General features: G+C 36.4%; 1 protein-coding gene across 2 annotated transcripts in view; it reads right to left on the bottom strand.

Moving 5' to 3' along the window:
• ZMAT4 (zinc finger matrin-type 4) overlaps positions 1–13,488 on the bottom strand; it is a 529,730-nt gene that overhangs the window by 131,067 nt on the left and 385,175 nt on the right. For both annotated transcript variants that reach the window (XM_055141948.1, XM_055141954.1), the window contains exon 6: positions 7,086–7,182. In XM_055141948.1, coding sequence (XP_054997923.1) covers positions 7,086–7,182 — 97 coding nt within the window. The remainder of the gene's footprint in view (positions 1–7,085; positions 7,183–13,488) is intronic.

The raw sequence follows: 13,488 nt of genomic DNA, 5'->3' as shown, positions 1-13,488 counted from the left end.
TGGAACCATGCCATGTAAACTTCTACATTACTATTACTAATATATTAACACTATATTATTTTAGAGTGCAAACGTCATCTAGAGTTTGAGAAGTAGGACTAATGCAAGTATTAAGGCCCCTCTTCATCCACTGTTGTTTTCTTTCTCAAGGAAGATGAACATGTTAGAATCAAGTCAGGTATTTTTGGTGACTAGGTCTGGATGACTATTTAAAGTGTCATGACAAAGAATGTGAGAGGTATTCAATGAAGCTTCCAATTCAATCTGAGACTCCAAAACACTCCAAATAATCAGCCCCCAAACACTTAGGAGCTTGCTATGACTCAGGCAATTTTCAAGCAAGAAAAAAAATAGTGACTTCAAGACTGCCAGAAGGTAGGTAGGAAAAGAATGAGCTAAAGAATATTAGGTGTCATCCATAATTCTAGGAGTAATATGAAAGAATAAAAGTGTTCCCCCAGGTATTTATTTTTAAGCCTGTAATAGGCCTCATCTTAGCCACAAACTGTGCAGCATATATAGGAAAAGTGAACAAATTAGACAGAAAGAGTACAGTTTTTAGAATTTTAGAATTGTCTGTGCACTATTTGTAATATATATACATGTATATATATTATATTTTATATATATATATATCAGAAAGAGTTTTTCTGAATTCTGTGGAATTTTTCTGATTGCAGGCTACTTTTTCTTCCACTCTGAAAAGTTGAACTCTTTAAATCAGAAAACATTTTCAGAGAAGAAAATTTAAAAATATAGTGAACTATATCTGAACTAAAATAAACTGAACTAAAGAGAGACTACCCTTCAAATCACAGGCCTACAACATACCTATCCCTGGTATAACAATAAACACCATATTCACAGTTTCCTGGATTTCTTTTAGCCTGAAAGACTTGATGACGGCATCAGCCGCAGTTCCTGGTAGTTACTCACATAGAATCATAAAGTGAGACAAGAAAGAGCAATCTTTGGCTTGTGATCTGACTCTCTCCAAATCCCTTACAACAAGCATCTTAAAATTATTTAGAAGTTGACACTTTCTATTTTCAACTGAAAATGGGAAAATAATATTTTAAGTAGTATCACATGATCCACTCATATCATAACTCTATTGGTGAGAACTTTTAAATATTTTTCAGAAAAGGAAACTTTCTCAGGTAAACAAATAATATCAAAGTCCCAAGTTCTTTAGTTATTGAAAATTTTAATTAATACAAAATATCACTTTGGAGAAATCCAGAAAATCTATGAAGTATTAGATCGAAAGAGTGCTTGCACTGATGTTTGTCTTTTTAATTTTTATTGTCATTTATTTGTTTACTTATTACCAGAGAAAATTTTTCAGAGTTTTAAAGTACTTTAAATTGCTATAATGTATTGTAACTTTAAAACTACATTTTTCAATAGTAGTTTTGTAGCACTGTAGCACTGTCATCCCATTGTTTGTCAATTTGCTTGAGTGAGCACCAGTAACGTCTCCATTGTGAGACTTGTTGTTACTGTTTTTGGCATATTGAATACGTCAGGAGTAGCTTGCCAGACTGTGCCAAGTAGTAGTTTTAAACTATTATATGTTTACTATTGAAGCTTTTTGATGGTTGACATATTTTCCAAATACAGTTATTACTCTGAACACCTCAGATAATTAACTACTATGCTTAATGAGAGAATTTAAACTTTTTTATTTTTAGCCCTACACTATTTAAAGTTCTAAAATTAATTTGAAATATATTCAATAACTTCTCACATAAATGAATATAATTAAGGAATTAATTATCTGAAGACCTTGGAGGATTCATATAAATTAGAAAAATATACAGAAAAAATAATGGATATCACTAAAGGATTTATGTCAATGGAAGATTCATTTTAGAAATTGCTGTTAACTTTTAGTTTGACTTATTCTTTTAGATAGCTGTATCATTATCTACCAACTAAAGCATCATAGTAAGTAATGGCTACTTTTATATCTTTTGCTTCTAGGTAATAAATTTTACTGAGGCTTGAAGTGTTCCCTGCACTCAAATTTAAGTACATAATGTGAGAATTATTCATCTGTGTGCGGTATGCACTCTTGTGCCTTTAAATTTTATTTTAATAATTTATGCTAATTGACATTGATTTTAAAATTCCTTAAAATCTAGTAATAAATAATTATACGTAAGTGTGAATATTTGCATTTCCAAGTCTTTAACTTCATTAGATATTTAGTATGTGTCTTGCTATTTTAAACCAAATGCAATTTCACTGCTGTTATAATGTTTATGACATTTTTCATCCCAAAAGAAAATGCATCTTTACTACTAAAAGAGAGAAAAACAGAATCATTTAAATAGCATCATAATACCAAAATAAATGTTGATAGATAACCCAACTTCTGCTCTTGGATCTTGCAAATAATTTTTTGTGATTTGTTGGACAAGTCAGTTAATTTCTATGAAGTTCAACTTTCTAGCTTAAAAAAAAGCAAAATAGAGATGCAAAAATCTGGTTAGTGACAGGGATCTGTGAATATTTGAAACAGCAACAATATCAAAGCATTAAAGTGTGTCCTACTCAAGTCAGACTGAAATTTCACTTCAATTATCAGTGATGGAATCACTGGCATTCTCTCTCTCTCTTTTTTAAAACTTTATTGAATCACAATGAGGTAATTACAAGCTTTCATGTTTGGGTTACAATCACACAATGATCAAACATCCATCCCTCCACCAGTGCACATTCCCCACCACCAATATCCCCAGTACACCCACTCTTTCCCACCCTCCCCTGCCTCCATGGAGAACAATATTTCCCATACTTTCTCTCTACTTTGGGGCATTATGGCTTGCAACACAGACACTGAGAGTTCATCATGTTTAATCCATTATCTACTTTTGGCTCACATCTCCCATCACAACTGATTCCTCCAGCCATCATTTTCTTAGTGATCCCTTCTCTATTCCGTCTGCCTTCTTCCCTCCGTTCATGAAGCAGGCTTCCAGCTATGGGGCAATCTTACTGGCCCTTGTATCTATTGCCCTTGGGTGTCAGCCTCATATGAAGTTATTCTATATTCCACAAATGAGTGCAGTCCTTCTATGTCTGTCCCTTTCTTTCTGATTCATTTCACTTAGCATGATACTCTCCAGGTCTATCCATTTATAAGCAAATTTCATGACTTCATCTCTCCTAACAGCTGCATAGTATTCTATTGTGTAGATGTACCAAAGTTTCTTTAACTTTAAACTAAAAAGATAAAGTTTCTTTATCTTTTCTAGGGCACTTGGGTTGTTTCCAGATTTGGCTATAGTGAACAGTGCTGCAATGAACATATAAGTACATCACTGGCATTCTCATCATCTTCATCAGCTATTGTTTCCATACGCACATTGAAATTTACTTATTGCACAAAGCAAGTAAATTTACACTATATTAAGGCACCACAAACTGTTTGGCTTAAAACAATAGGAATGTGGGGCCTGGAGTGATAGTACAGTAGGTAGGGCATTTGCCTTGCATGCTACCAACCTGGGTTCAATCCCTGGCATCCCATCCTACAGGGCCCCCCAAGCACCCCCAGGAGTGATTCCTGAGTACAGAACCAGGAGTAACCTCTGTGCATCGTCAGGTGTGACCCAAAAAAAAAGAGAAAAAAAAGGAATGTATTCTCTTAGAGTCCTAGAGAAAAAAATATCTAGATGATTTTATAGTTATTGTCATGAATTTATCCTGATGGATAAATAAGAAATGAGAGCAAGAGAGCAATATATACTTTCACACTCATTCTAATTTAGAAATAAGGGACGATCTCTTAACTTATTTAATAAAGTCAATATAAATGTATAACAACAGACAAGAAAATAACAAAAAAAATCTATTTCTGTGTTACCAAGGATGCATACAGACACACACAGACACACACACACACACGCACACACATACACACAGACCCCATCCTGGTTAGACTCATTTGTCCATGTGAGATGTCTAACACCAAAACAGATGCGTGAAATCAAAGATAGTGCTTCAGACACTCAGTGGCAGATTTGCATTGGGAATCTGCCGACTTCAAAATTCAATGTTATTTCTGTTATAAAATCTAAGAATTTCTAGTCAAGAGTTCTCAGGAGACTATGACTACAAGGCGATATGAATCTGGGGATATAGCTCAAGAGCTAGAACAAATACTTTGCATATGGGAGGCCCTAGGATCTAACCTCATGGCTCTGGAGCACCACTGGCAATGATCCCCAGCTCTTGAGTACTGCCAGGAATGTTCCCACCTAACATGTTTAAAAATATACATGCAAAACCTTGAAAATTACTAAGATCTTAACATTTGTGCTGATTTAATTGGTAAATTTGAACAGTTTAGATCTATTTGACTTACTCTCATTGACAGTATAATATATTAATTATATTATACTTATCTGCCACATGAAATTAAACTAAAGCTATATAAAAATTAACAGAAAAAACTGAAAGTCTTTAAATTTTAATAAAATTTACATTGTACTTAAGTACAATTAGCAATAAAAACTACTGCAATGACAAAGGGTAATTAAAGGAATTAATTTAGTAAGAACAGTTTTTTTAAATACCAAATTGTAAGCATCTAAATTGGCAATCCTAAAATTGTCAGCATTTTAATTTATGAATTTTTATAAATAAATAGATACTAACACAACATAGTACTGGAATGAAGACAGACCCTCATATCAATGAAATAGAATTGAAAATCCAGAGAAAGACCTTAACATTAGTTAATCTTTGATAAAGGAGCAAACATTATGAAGTAGAGCAATGAAAACCTGTGGATTTTTGGGTAATTGGTTAGCCACATGCCAAAAAAAAATGAGCTCACATTGTCATATATTGGAGGTGGAGCCTTCTTTCCACCATCTTTGAAAGCACTTATTTTGAAAGGTGATTTCTTTCTACTCATTGGTACTCACCCCTCTGTCTTCAGAAAAGGAGTAAAATGGGTATGTAAGGGCACCAATAAGATACTACCAGGAATATTGCCATAACAGAATATGGCTATGTTCCTTGTTGGCAAGGTGATAATGAATGTCATTTAGTTTCTCTAGCCTTAACTTTTTCATATAAAATAAGAAGTTAATAATGATATTTGAGTAGAAAGATATCAACAATGATTAAAGGAGATAATAGATGGAAAAATACCTAACGCTGATTTAGGTGCATAAAATGTTACATGTACTACAGACTGAGATATTTTCCTGAAGCTGGATATGCTGTGTGAATTTGTTTATTAATGGTTACCAATTCATGCCACTTAAAATTACTGTTGTTACTTATTATGTATGCATGCTTACATAATATTACAATATGCTGATTAGAGAGAAGATAAACTGACTTTTGTGGTGGGTGACTGAGACAATATAAATTTCAAATGAAATCCCAAATAAATGAAGGAAACTCTTATTTTCACAGATTTAACTTAATAAGTGTATGGTGGAGTCAATCAGAGAAAAGCAATTAATTTCAAGAGCAATTAATTTCCAAGCAAGTAGTGGCAGTAACTTTACTCAAAGTCCAGCTAGGACTTTTTTGACTGCACAGTATTCCAGGAAAAACTAAGTATCAGTAATAGTTTTCCTCAATGAAATCATACTCTTTGTGACCTAGGTGCTTAAATTAATTTCCTTGTCTGGAGTGCTTCTTCATCCCATATCTGCCTTGATTTTATAAATTATTTTATTTTATTTTATTACATACCTGGCAGTGCTCATAACTTGTTCACCATGTCTTTGTGCTCAGGGATCATTCTTGGTGGTACTCAGGGGACTATATGTGATGCTAAAGAGCAAATTCAGATTGGCTGCATACAAGGCAAGTGCCTTACTATCTCTCTGGTTACCTGTCTGAATTTTTTAAAACTAATCTTTTACAGCATATATCCACTCAATGAAAACTGTTTATGAAGTTCTTATGATATATTAAATGTCGTATTAAGCAGCGGGGCTATGGCAGTAAGCAAAGTCAAAGTTGGGTCTCATCCTACACGCTTGAGCTCTTTATATTTTCTCTAAGCTTATGCTGGTATCCAGCTCCCTGCTAATCACACCTCAGAATGCACTCATTGCAGTTCTGCATTTAAGAACAGTATCTGAGGTTTCAGAACTGTTTCTCCAGTGTGGCAGCAAGCGCAAAAAAGAGGAAGGTCTTGGGTGCAGGAGAGATAGTCGAGCAGATAGGGGTCTAGCCTTGGACACCGTTCAATGAGTTCAATGCCTGGCATGGTATGTGGTGTGATTCCTGAGCACAGAGCAAGAAGTAAGCCAGAAGTATAGCCTGCACTGCCCCACAAAAGAGGAAGACCTGGCTCATTTTCCCCTTCTTCCCTGTTCATACTACTGTTAGTCTGACACACAGGGGGTGGGCAATATATGTATGCTGCATAAATCATTTGTTATTCCGGGAACTTTTCTATAGTCAAATATAAAAAGGTTCTTCTAACGAATATGAGAAAAGAAATTATGCACAGAAAAATTGCATAATTTTGAATACACTATATCTGTTTTATTAGAATTTTATAAACAACCTAATTTTAAAATACCTACAATTAGCTGCATGTTAGCAATATTGGCAAATTTATACTCACAAATGTCTTTAGTTACAGAAGAAATATGCAGTTTCTTGCTAAAATTTTGCCTTATTAGCTTTTCTGGTTTAAAATAAGGATGATTTGTTCTGTTTTTAAAAATAAAATAAGACTTAGTTTTGTCAGAGTAGTATATATGTTAATACTTTAATAAGGCAAACTTGTTATATTTTTATAAGAATCAACAATATTTATCCAGTAACTACAATTTTATATACATATTATTTGAACTGCATAAGAAAGAAATGGAAAACAATATATAATGAAAACACTATCACTGTTTAGAGAGAGAGAGAATATGTATCATTCTTCAGCATTGTGGGGCAGACACCAGAGACATCAACAGCATAAATATCAGGGAATTTTAGGTGGAGTTTCCATCTATTTTTGTTGAAATAAAGGAAATGCTTAGCATTTATTCAGAATGTTAGAAATTGTATACAAACAGAGAAAAGTACAAGCATAAAGCACCTACTTGGCCTGGTGCTTGGACCCTTTCAGGTGGGCGTGGTACTGTTCTATGGAGTTCAGAGAGACACTGCAGATAGCACATCTGTAATTGCGTCTCAGACCTGTGAACAACAGAAGACCCGGTTAGCTGCATCTTTGTTATTAAACACCTGAATGAGTCCTAGAGTCCCCAAAAGTTTCAGAGAAAAAAGGGTCTGAGTAAAAACTCGAGAGGTAGAATCCATGAGCAAGGTCCAGTTTCTCAGCAGCCATGAATATCCAGAGAACTATCAGGTAAAGCACATATAAGTGAAAAAAGATTATAAATTGTATTTTGGAGATTTATCTGGTACAAGCCATCAACATTTTTCTTTATTCTTCCAGAGTCCAGTCTACAGGTACTTTAGAAGAAGCACGACTGGGGCTGGAGTGATAGCACAGCAGGTAGAACATTTGCCTTGCACGCAACTGACCCCGGTTCGATTCCCAGCATCCCATATGGTTCCCTGAGCAGCACCAGGAGCAATTCCTGAGTTCATGAGCCAAGAGTAACCCCTGTGCTTCTGTGTATTGCTGGGTGTCACCAAAAAAAACAAAGGAAAAAAATACTTTTAAAAAAATACAGAAGAAGCACAACTATGAAGATGCTAGAAGTAGTCAACTCCATTTTTAGATACTGCATTTATTTCAGTACACTTTGTTTCTGTGGTAAAATACTTCTAGATATTTTTAAACAAAAAAGCATAGTATTTTAAAAACTTTTTAAATTTATTCATTAATGGCACCCACATGACAGAGCCTGGCAAGCTACCCATGAGGTATTCAATATGCCAAAAAAAAAAAAAAAACAGTAACAATAAGTCTCACAATGAGAGACGTTACTGGTGCCTGCTCGAACAAATCAATGAGCAACGGGATGACAGTGAGAGTGAACTTTTCTAAATATTAAGGCATTATGATTTATGTATTTTTTTTTCAAAAGAAGAGAGAGAACACGGGGAATATTGTCTGCCATGGAGGCAGGGGGAGGGCGGGAAAGTGGGGGTATACCGGGGATATTGGTGGTGGGGAATGTGCACTGGTGGAGGGATGCGTGTTTGATCATTGTGTGACTGTAATCCAAACATGAAAAATTGTAACTATCTCACGGTAATTCAATAAAATTTAAAAATATAATATTTTTATTTGAGATTTAGGCATATCATGTTCTAATGACAATATCACCATCAATATTGGTTTCCCTCCACTTACGTCCCCAGATCCTTTCCCACTCCCCAGTCTACTCTTTATCAGGCAGGTTTTTGTTTAGCTTTTGAAGTTTGTATCTCATGCTTACAATTTTGATGTCTTATTAGTTTACACATATATGTATACCACATACGGTATACATATTCCACACATAGACACAAATGTATATGTAAATATACATATACACTTTTCCTGAGAACACTGACCTCTATCTCTGTAACACATCATCCATCTCTTCTTACTCTCCCATTTGGTTCTTTCCCTACCTGTCCTTCTCATTTCTGTGATGGAGGGTCAAGTGAAATCTGGGTATCATCCCTTTGATGTACTTCATTTAACATGATATCCTCCAGATCCGTCCGATGGAACTGGAAGAAGCCCCCTTTTTCTTTTTTTTTCCCCATTATCCAAAAAAATATTTATTTCATTTTAGATTTTATATACAAAGGACCTTACAATGGAGAAAGTGATCATCAATGGACAAGAAGTCATATAAAATCTTGGCGAGAGCCAAGGTTACAAAGGATCACTGATGAAAATCTCTCTTCCTATTGCTCTCTGCAAGTATGAATGTTACCATCTTTCTCCATTAGTAATGACTTATTGGGGAACTGTTTTAAAATTGATTTTGGTATTTTATCCCTTCCTTTTACTTCTTTTTTTAATTTTAATTATTTATATTGAATCACCATGAAAAAAATTACAAAGCTTTCAGTTTCAAATCTCAGTCACTCAATGATCAGACCCCCATCCCTTCACCAGTGCACATGTTCCACCACCAAGAACCCCCAGTATACCCCACTCCCACACCCCCCACCTATGTGGCTGATGATCTTCACTTTATTCTCTATATACTTTGAATACATTCAATATTTCAACAGAAAACTATTATTATTTAGAATTAGCCCCCCAAAATCAAACCTGCTGAAAAGGCATCATTTGATAATTTGTTTTCTATTGCTGAGAATGAAGAATATATGAGCTCGAGAGGCTATTGCGGCCATGTGGTCTTGGATTTCTGATATTTATCTCGGTTCACAGTTTCGTGTGCGGCTGCTCTGGAGCTCGTCTGGGCGAAGAGCGTGCCAGTAACACCCCCATCCCAAGATCTCCTTCACGCCACGTCACTGCAAACTTGTACCTCTGGGTAGTGGGTTCTAGAAGATGGCGGTCGCCACTTGAAAGCCCCCTTTTTCTCCCTTTCTTCTAAGCCATGTAGAAATTATAAGCTTTCATCTTTGCAATAAAACTTGAAATTCCATTTAAAAAGCTGTAAAATTGAAATTCCATTAAAAAATCCTGTAAAATTCCTTTCCAATATCTATCAAATTTAGATATCATCCATTTAGATTATTCCAGCATCATACTAGAAAATGAAAATACCAGAGGAAAAATAGCACATTAATCCAAATTATGCAAAAGTTTGCTTTCCACAAGAATTTAAAAGAAATTAATGCATTCTTTTTATTCATATAATGTATTCATTAGTAGGTTATCAGCTTTGGAGCAATCACAAGCAATTTCATGATAAATAATTTGTCTTTGCTTGCAAAGAATTCAGCAAAATCCTTGACATTTTTGTAATATTGACTCATGTAGCAAGGTCTGTGTTATAAATCAGTCTTAATCAAATGAGTTTAAATATTTGCAACAGCTCAAAGAAGCACCATGGAAAATATTCTATCCTAAGAAAAGTAGCAATCTCAAAAATGTCCTATTAGAGTAAAAAAGAATTTAAAAGATTTTCATGAGCTGAAAACTTGAATTTAGATCTTTGCTATTACATTAACTAGGGAAAATCACATAAAGTCTTCCTGGCTTCAATTTCCTTATCTCAAGACATAGACATGGTAATCTATATCACAGATTGTTGTCATAATTAGCACTGTAGCACTGTTGTCCTGTTGTTCATCAATGCTTAAACAGGCACCAGTAGTGTCTCCATTGTGAGACTTGTTTTAGGCATATCAAATACACCACGGGTAGCTTGTCATGCTCTGCCGTGCAGGAGGGATACTCTCCGTAGCTTGCCAGGCTCTCCAAGAGGGATGAAGGAATCAAACTTGGGTCAGCTGTGTGCAACGCAAATGCTCTACCCACTGTGCTATCACTCCAGTCCCACTGTCCTAATTAAGCAAAGACAAAGCAAAATTCCTTAGCAGATGCCAGAGATATTAGGTGCTTGCCTTGCATGCAGAAAATACAGATTTGACCTGTGCTTCTGCATACAGTCACCTGTCTACTGGTAGAAGTGATTGTTGAGCACAAGCTTGTAATCACTGAACACTGGAACTGATACTCAAGTCAAAAAAATATATTAAAATTGTTACTGTTATTTCTGCCATATTAGTCTATGCTTTACCAGTGTATAAGACAGGGTATTAAACTTTCAGTTTTCTTCTTATGAAAAACACATAAAAATATATGTGGGTGAGTCAGAGGTGTTTGGAACATGCCCAGATGTACTCAGGTCTTACTCCTGGCTCTGTGTTTAGGGATCATTCTTGGCGGTGGTTGGCAGTCATATGTGACGATGGGACCTAACCAAAGTTGCTCATGTTCAAGGCAAGTGCCTTAACTTCTTTACTATCTTTTATAACCCAGAACTGGTTTCTAATCCTAAAGTTACCACTCACCAAAAACCTATAAAAAATTCTGGAGAAGAAAGCAAAGAATTTCTTAAAGAAATTAATATTGTCTGGGCAGGTTTGTGAACCGAAACGGGTGCCATCTCCTCTGCGCCTGCACCTCTCCCCCCCACACCCCACACCGTCTCCTCTCAGATCCTGACTCCCACCCTGCCTGAGTACCACCCATCTAGCCCTTCGCCACCCTCCATAGCTGCCACACCAGTTCGCTCCCTCTTGCAGATGTGAACTTGAAGGTCCCTCTTACATACTACCACAACTATATGAAGAAACAGCGCAAATCTCCGCCACAAGGAGAGGATGATAAAAGGAGTTCAGAAGTCTCAATAGACGTTTCCTACAAACTTGAGCTCTCCGATAAAGAATTCAGAGTTAAAATCCTGAAGATGTTCAATGACCTCAATGGAAAGATGGACAAGTTAAAGGAGGACCTGACAGAAACGATACAACAGACAGCCGAGAAATTACGGGAAGAAATGAGAGCAGAAATAAAAAAGCTACAAAAGGAAATGTCACAAATAAAGGATTCGGTAGCTGAATTAAAAAATTCAGTGGGTGCCCTCAACAATAGAATGGTGACAGCTGAAGACAGAATCAGAGAGCTGAGGATGAGCTGCAGGAAGCCTACAGGCAGCAACAATCAATGGGAAATGACCTCAAAATAGCTCTAGGGAGAATCAGAGTCTTAGGGGATGATTTCAAGAGGAACAACATTAGAATCATCGGAGTACCAGAAAGACAGGGGACCAACCCCAATGAAAAAGCCACAGTCAAAAAAATCATTGCTGAAAAGTTCCCAGAGGTGAAGAATGCAGATATCCAGATTCAAGGAGCCAGGAGGGTGCCAGATAAAAGAGACCCTAACAGAAAAACTCCAAGACATATCATAGTTAGGATGATGTACTTCATGGATAGAGACACAATACTGCAAGCAGCAAGGTTGAAGAAGAAAATCACATTCAAAGGAGCACCCCTTAAGGGTTACAGAAGACCAATCAGAGGAAACCTTCCAAACCTAAAGACAATATTGGGATATAGTGAAAAAGCTCAATGAAATGAACGCCTCACCAAGAATACTTTACCTGGCTAAACTCTCATTCAAACTCGAAGGAACGATACACTATTTTGTGGATAAAAAACAACTCAGGAACTTTATAGACTCAAAACCAAACCTAAAAGAAGGCCTAAATGGGCTATTGTAAGACAAGAAAAACCACTACAAGCACAACAAACCCTTAAAGAAAGATGGCACAAAACCCCATTTTACATCCCAAAGACCAGGCTGGGCTGCAGCAAGAAATCTACATGTCAACTACAAACTAGACAGCACCTGAAATTTACATCCCAAAGACTAGGCTAGCACCTTAGATCTGCGGGTCAAAGATCAGCTAGGTTTCTGTGACAAAACTCCAGAAGGCAGCTGGAAAAGGGGAAATATTCCAACATCTCCCCCCTTTTTGTTTAGAACAGATTTTAACCATAAAATAAAATGCTAGGCACAAAAAGTTCAATAACACTAGCAGAACACCTATTCTCTAGCACAGATACGCTTTCAGCAGGACCCATCCAAGGATGAAATCCCATGGTTGTGTTTCTCTTCTCCTTGTCCAGTAAACATATAAGCATTCACAATATTAATCATTTTGTATGGGCATAGCAAGAGATGCATAAAACTTTTAGAATTGCTCTCCGGGGGTCACCTCATCTCAGACTACAGCGCTCAGGCCAGATTAGTCATTCCTCACCCTAGCAGGGTCCAAATCTAGTTATCACTGTTTGGATCATGACAGCATTTGTCCATGATCAAGCTCTTAACTTATAGTTAAGCATTAGGCACTTTGGCCAGGCCCATCTCGATGCCAGGGTAGCACACAACTCACCGCTTGCCCTGGGTCCTTCTTGTCCCACGTCGGGACCGTGCTTTGGGGGTGCTAGGAAGTAAGGGCAGCTGAGGCTTAGGTCAAGAGAACAGATGCCCTGGAGGAAAATATCATGTAGAGTCAAATGACTCCCAGGTTACAAAAGCATAACATTTGTTAAGTCTTCCTGTGTCCATACAAAAAGGACTTGCTCTGAATAAACTATGCAAAGGACTCAAGGAGAAGAGAAAAACATTATTTACAAGTCAACAGAACACCAAGAAAGAAGCTACAAATAAACAAAGAGGAATAGGAGCACTGTAACGGGAGTAACCCAATAAACCTAAACTACTGAGGCTATGTTATCCTACACCCCATGACAATAATCTCTCTCAATGTCAATGGTCTTAATTCACCAATTAAGACTGGCAAAATGGATTCATAGACTGAACCCAACATTCTTCTGCCTGCAAGAAACACATCTGAATAGCCAGAACAAACACAGACTCAAAGTCAAAGGATGGAAAACAATCCTGCAAGCAAACAACTCCCTCAAAAAAGCTGGGGTGACCTTACTAGTATCAGACAACATAGACCAGGTTGATAAAGATTAGAAGGGATAGTGAAGGCCATTTTTTATTAATCAAGGGATATGTACAGCAGGAAGAAATCA

Source organism: Sorex araneus, chromosome 1 (assembly GCF_027595985.1).
Source record: "Sorex araneus isolate mSorAra2 chromosome 1, mSorAra2.pri, whole genome shotgun sequence".
Lineage (NCBI taxonomy): Eukaryota > Metazoa > Chordata > Mammalia > Eulipotyphla > Soricidae > Sorex > Sorex araneus.
This window is presented reverse-complemented; position numbering and strand designations above follow the sequence as displayed.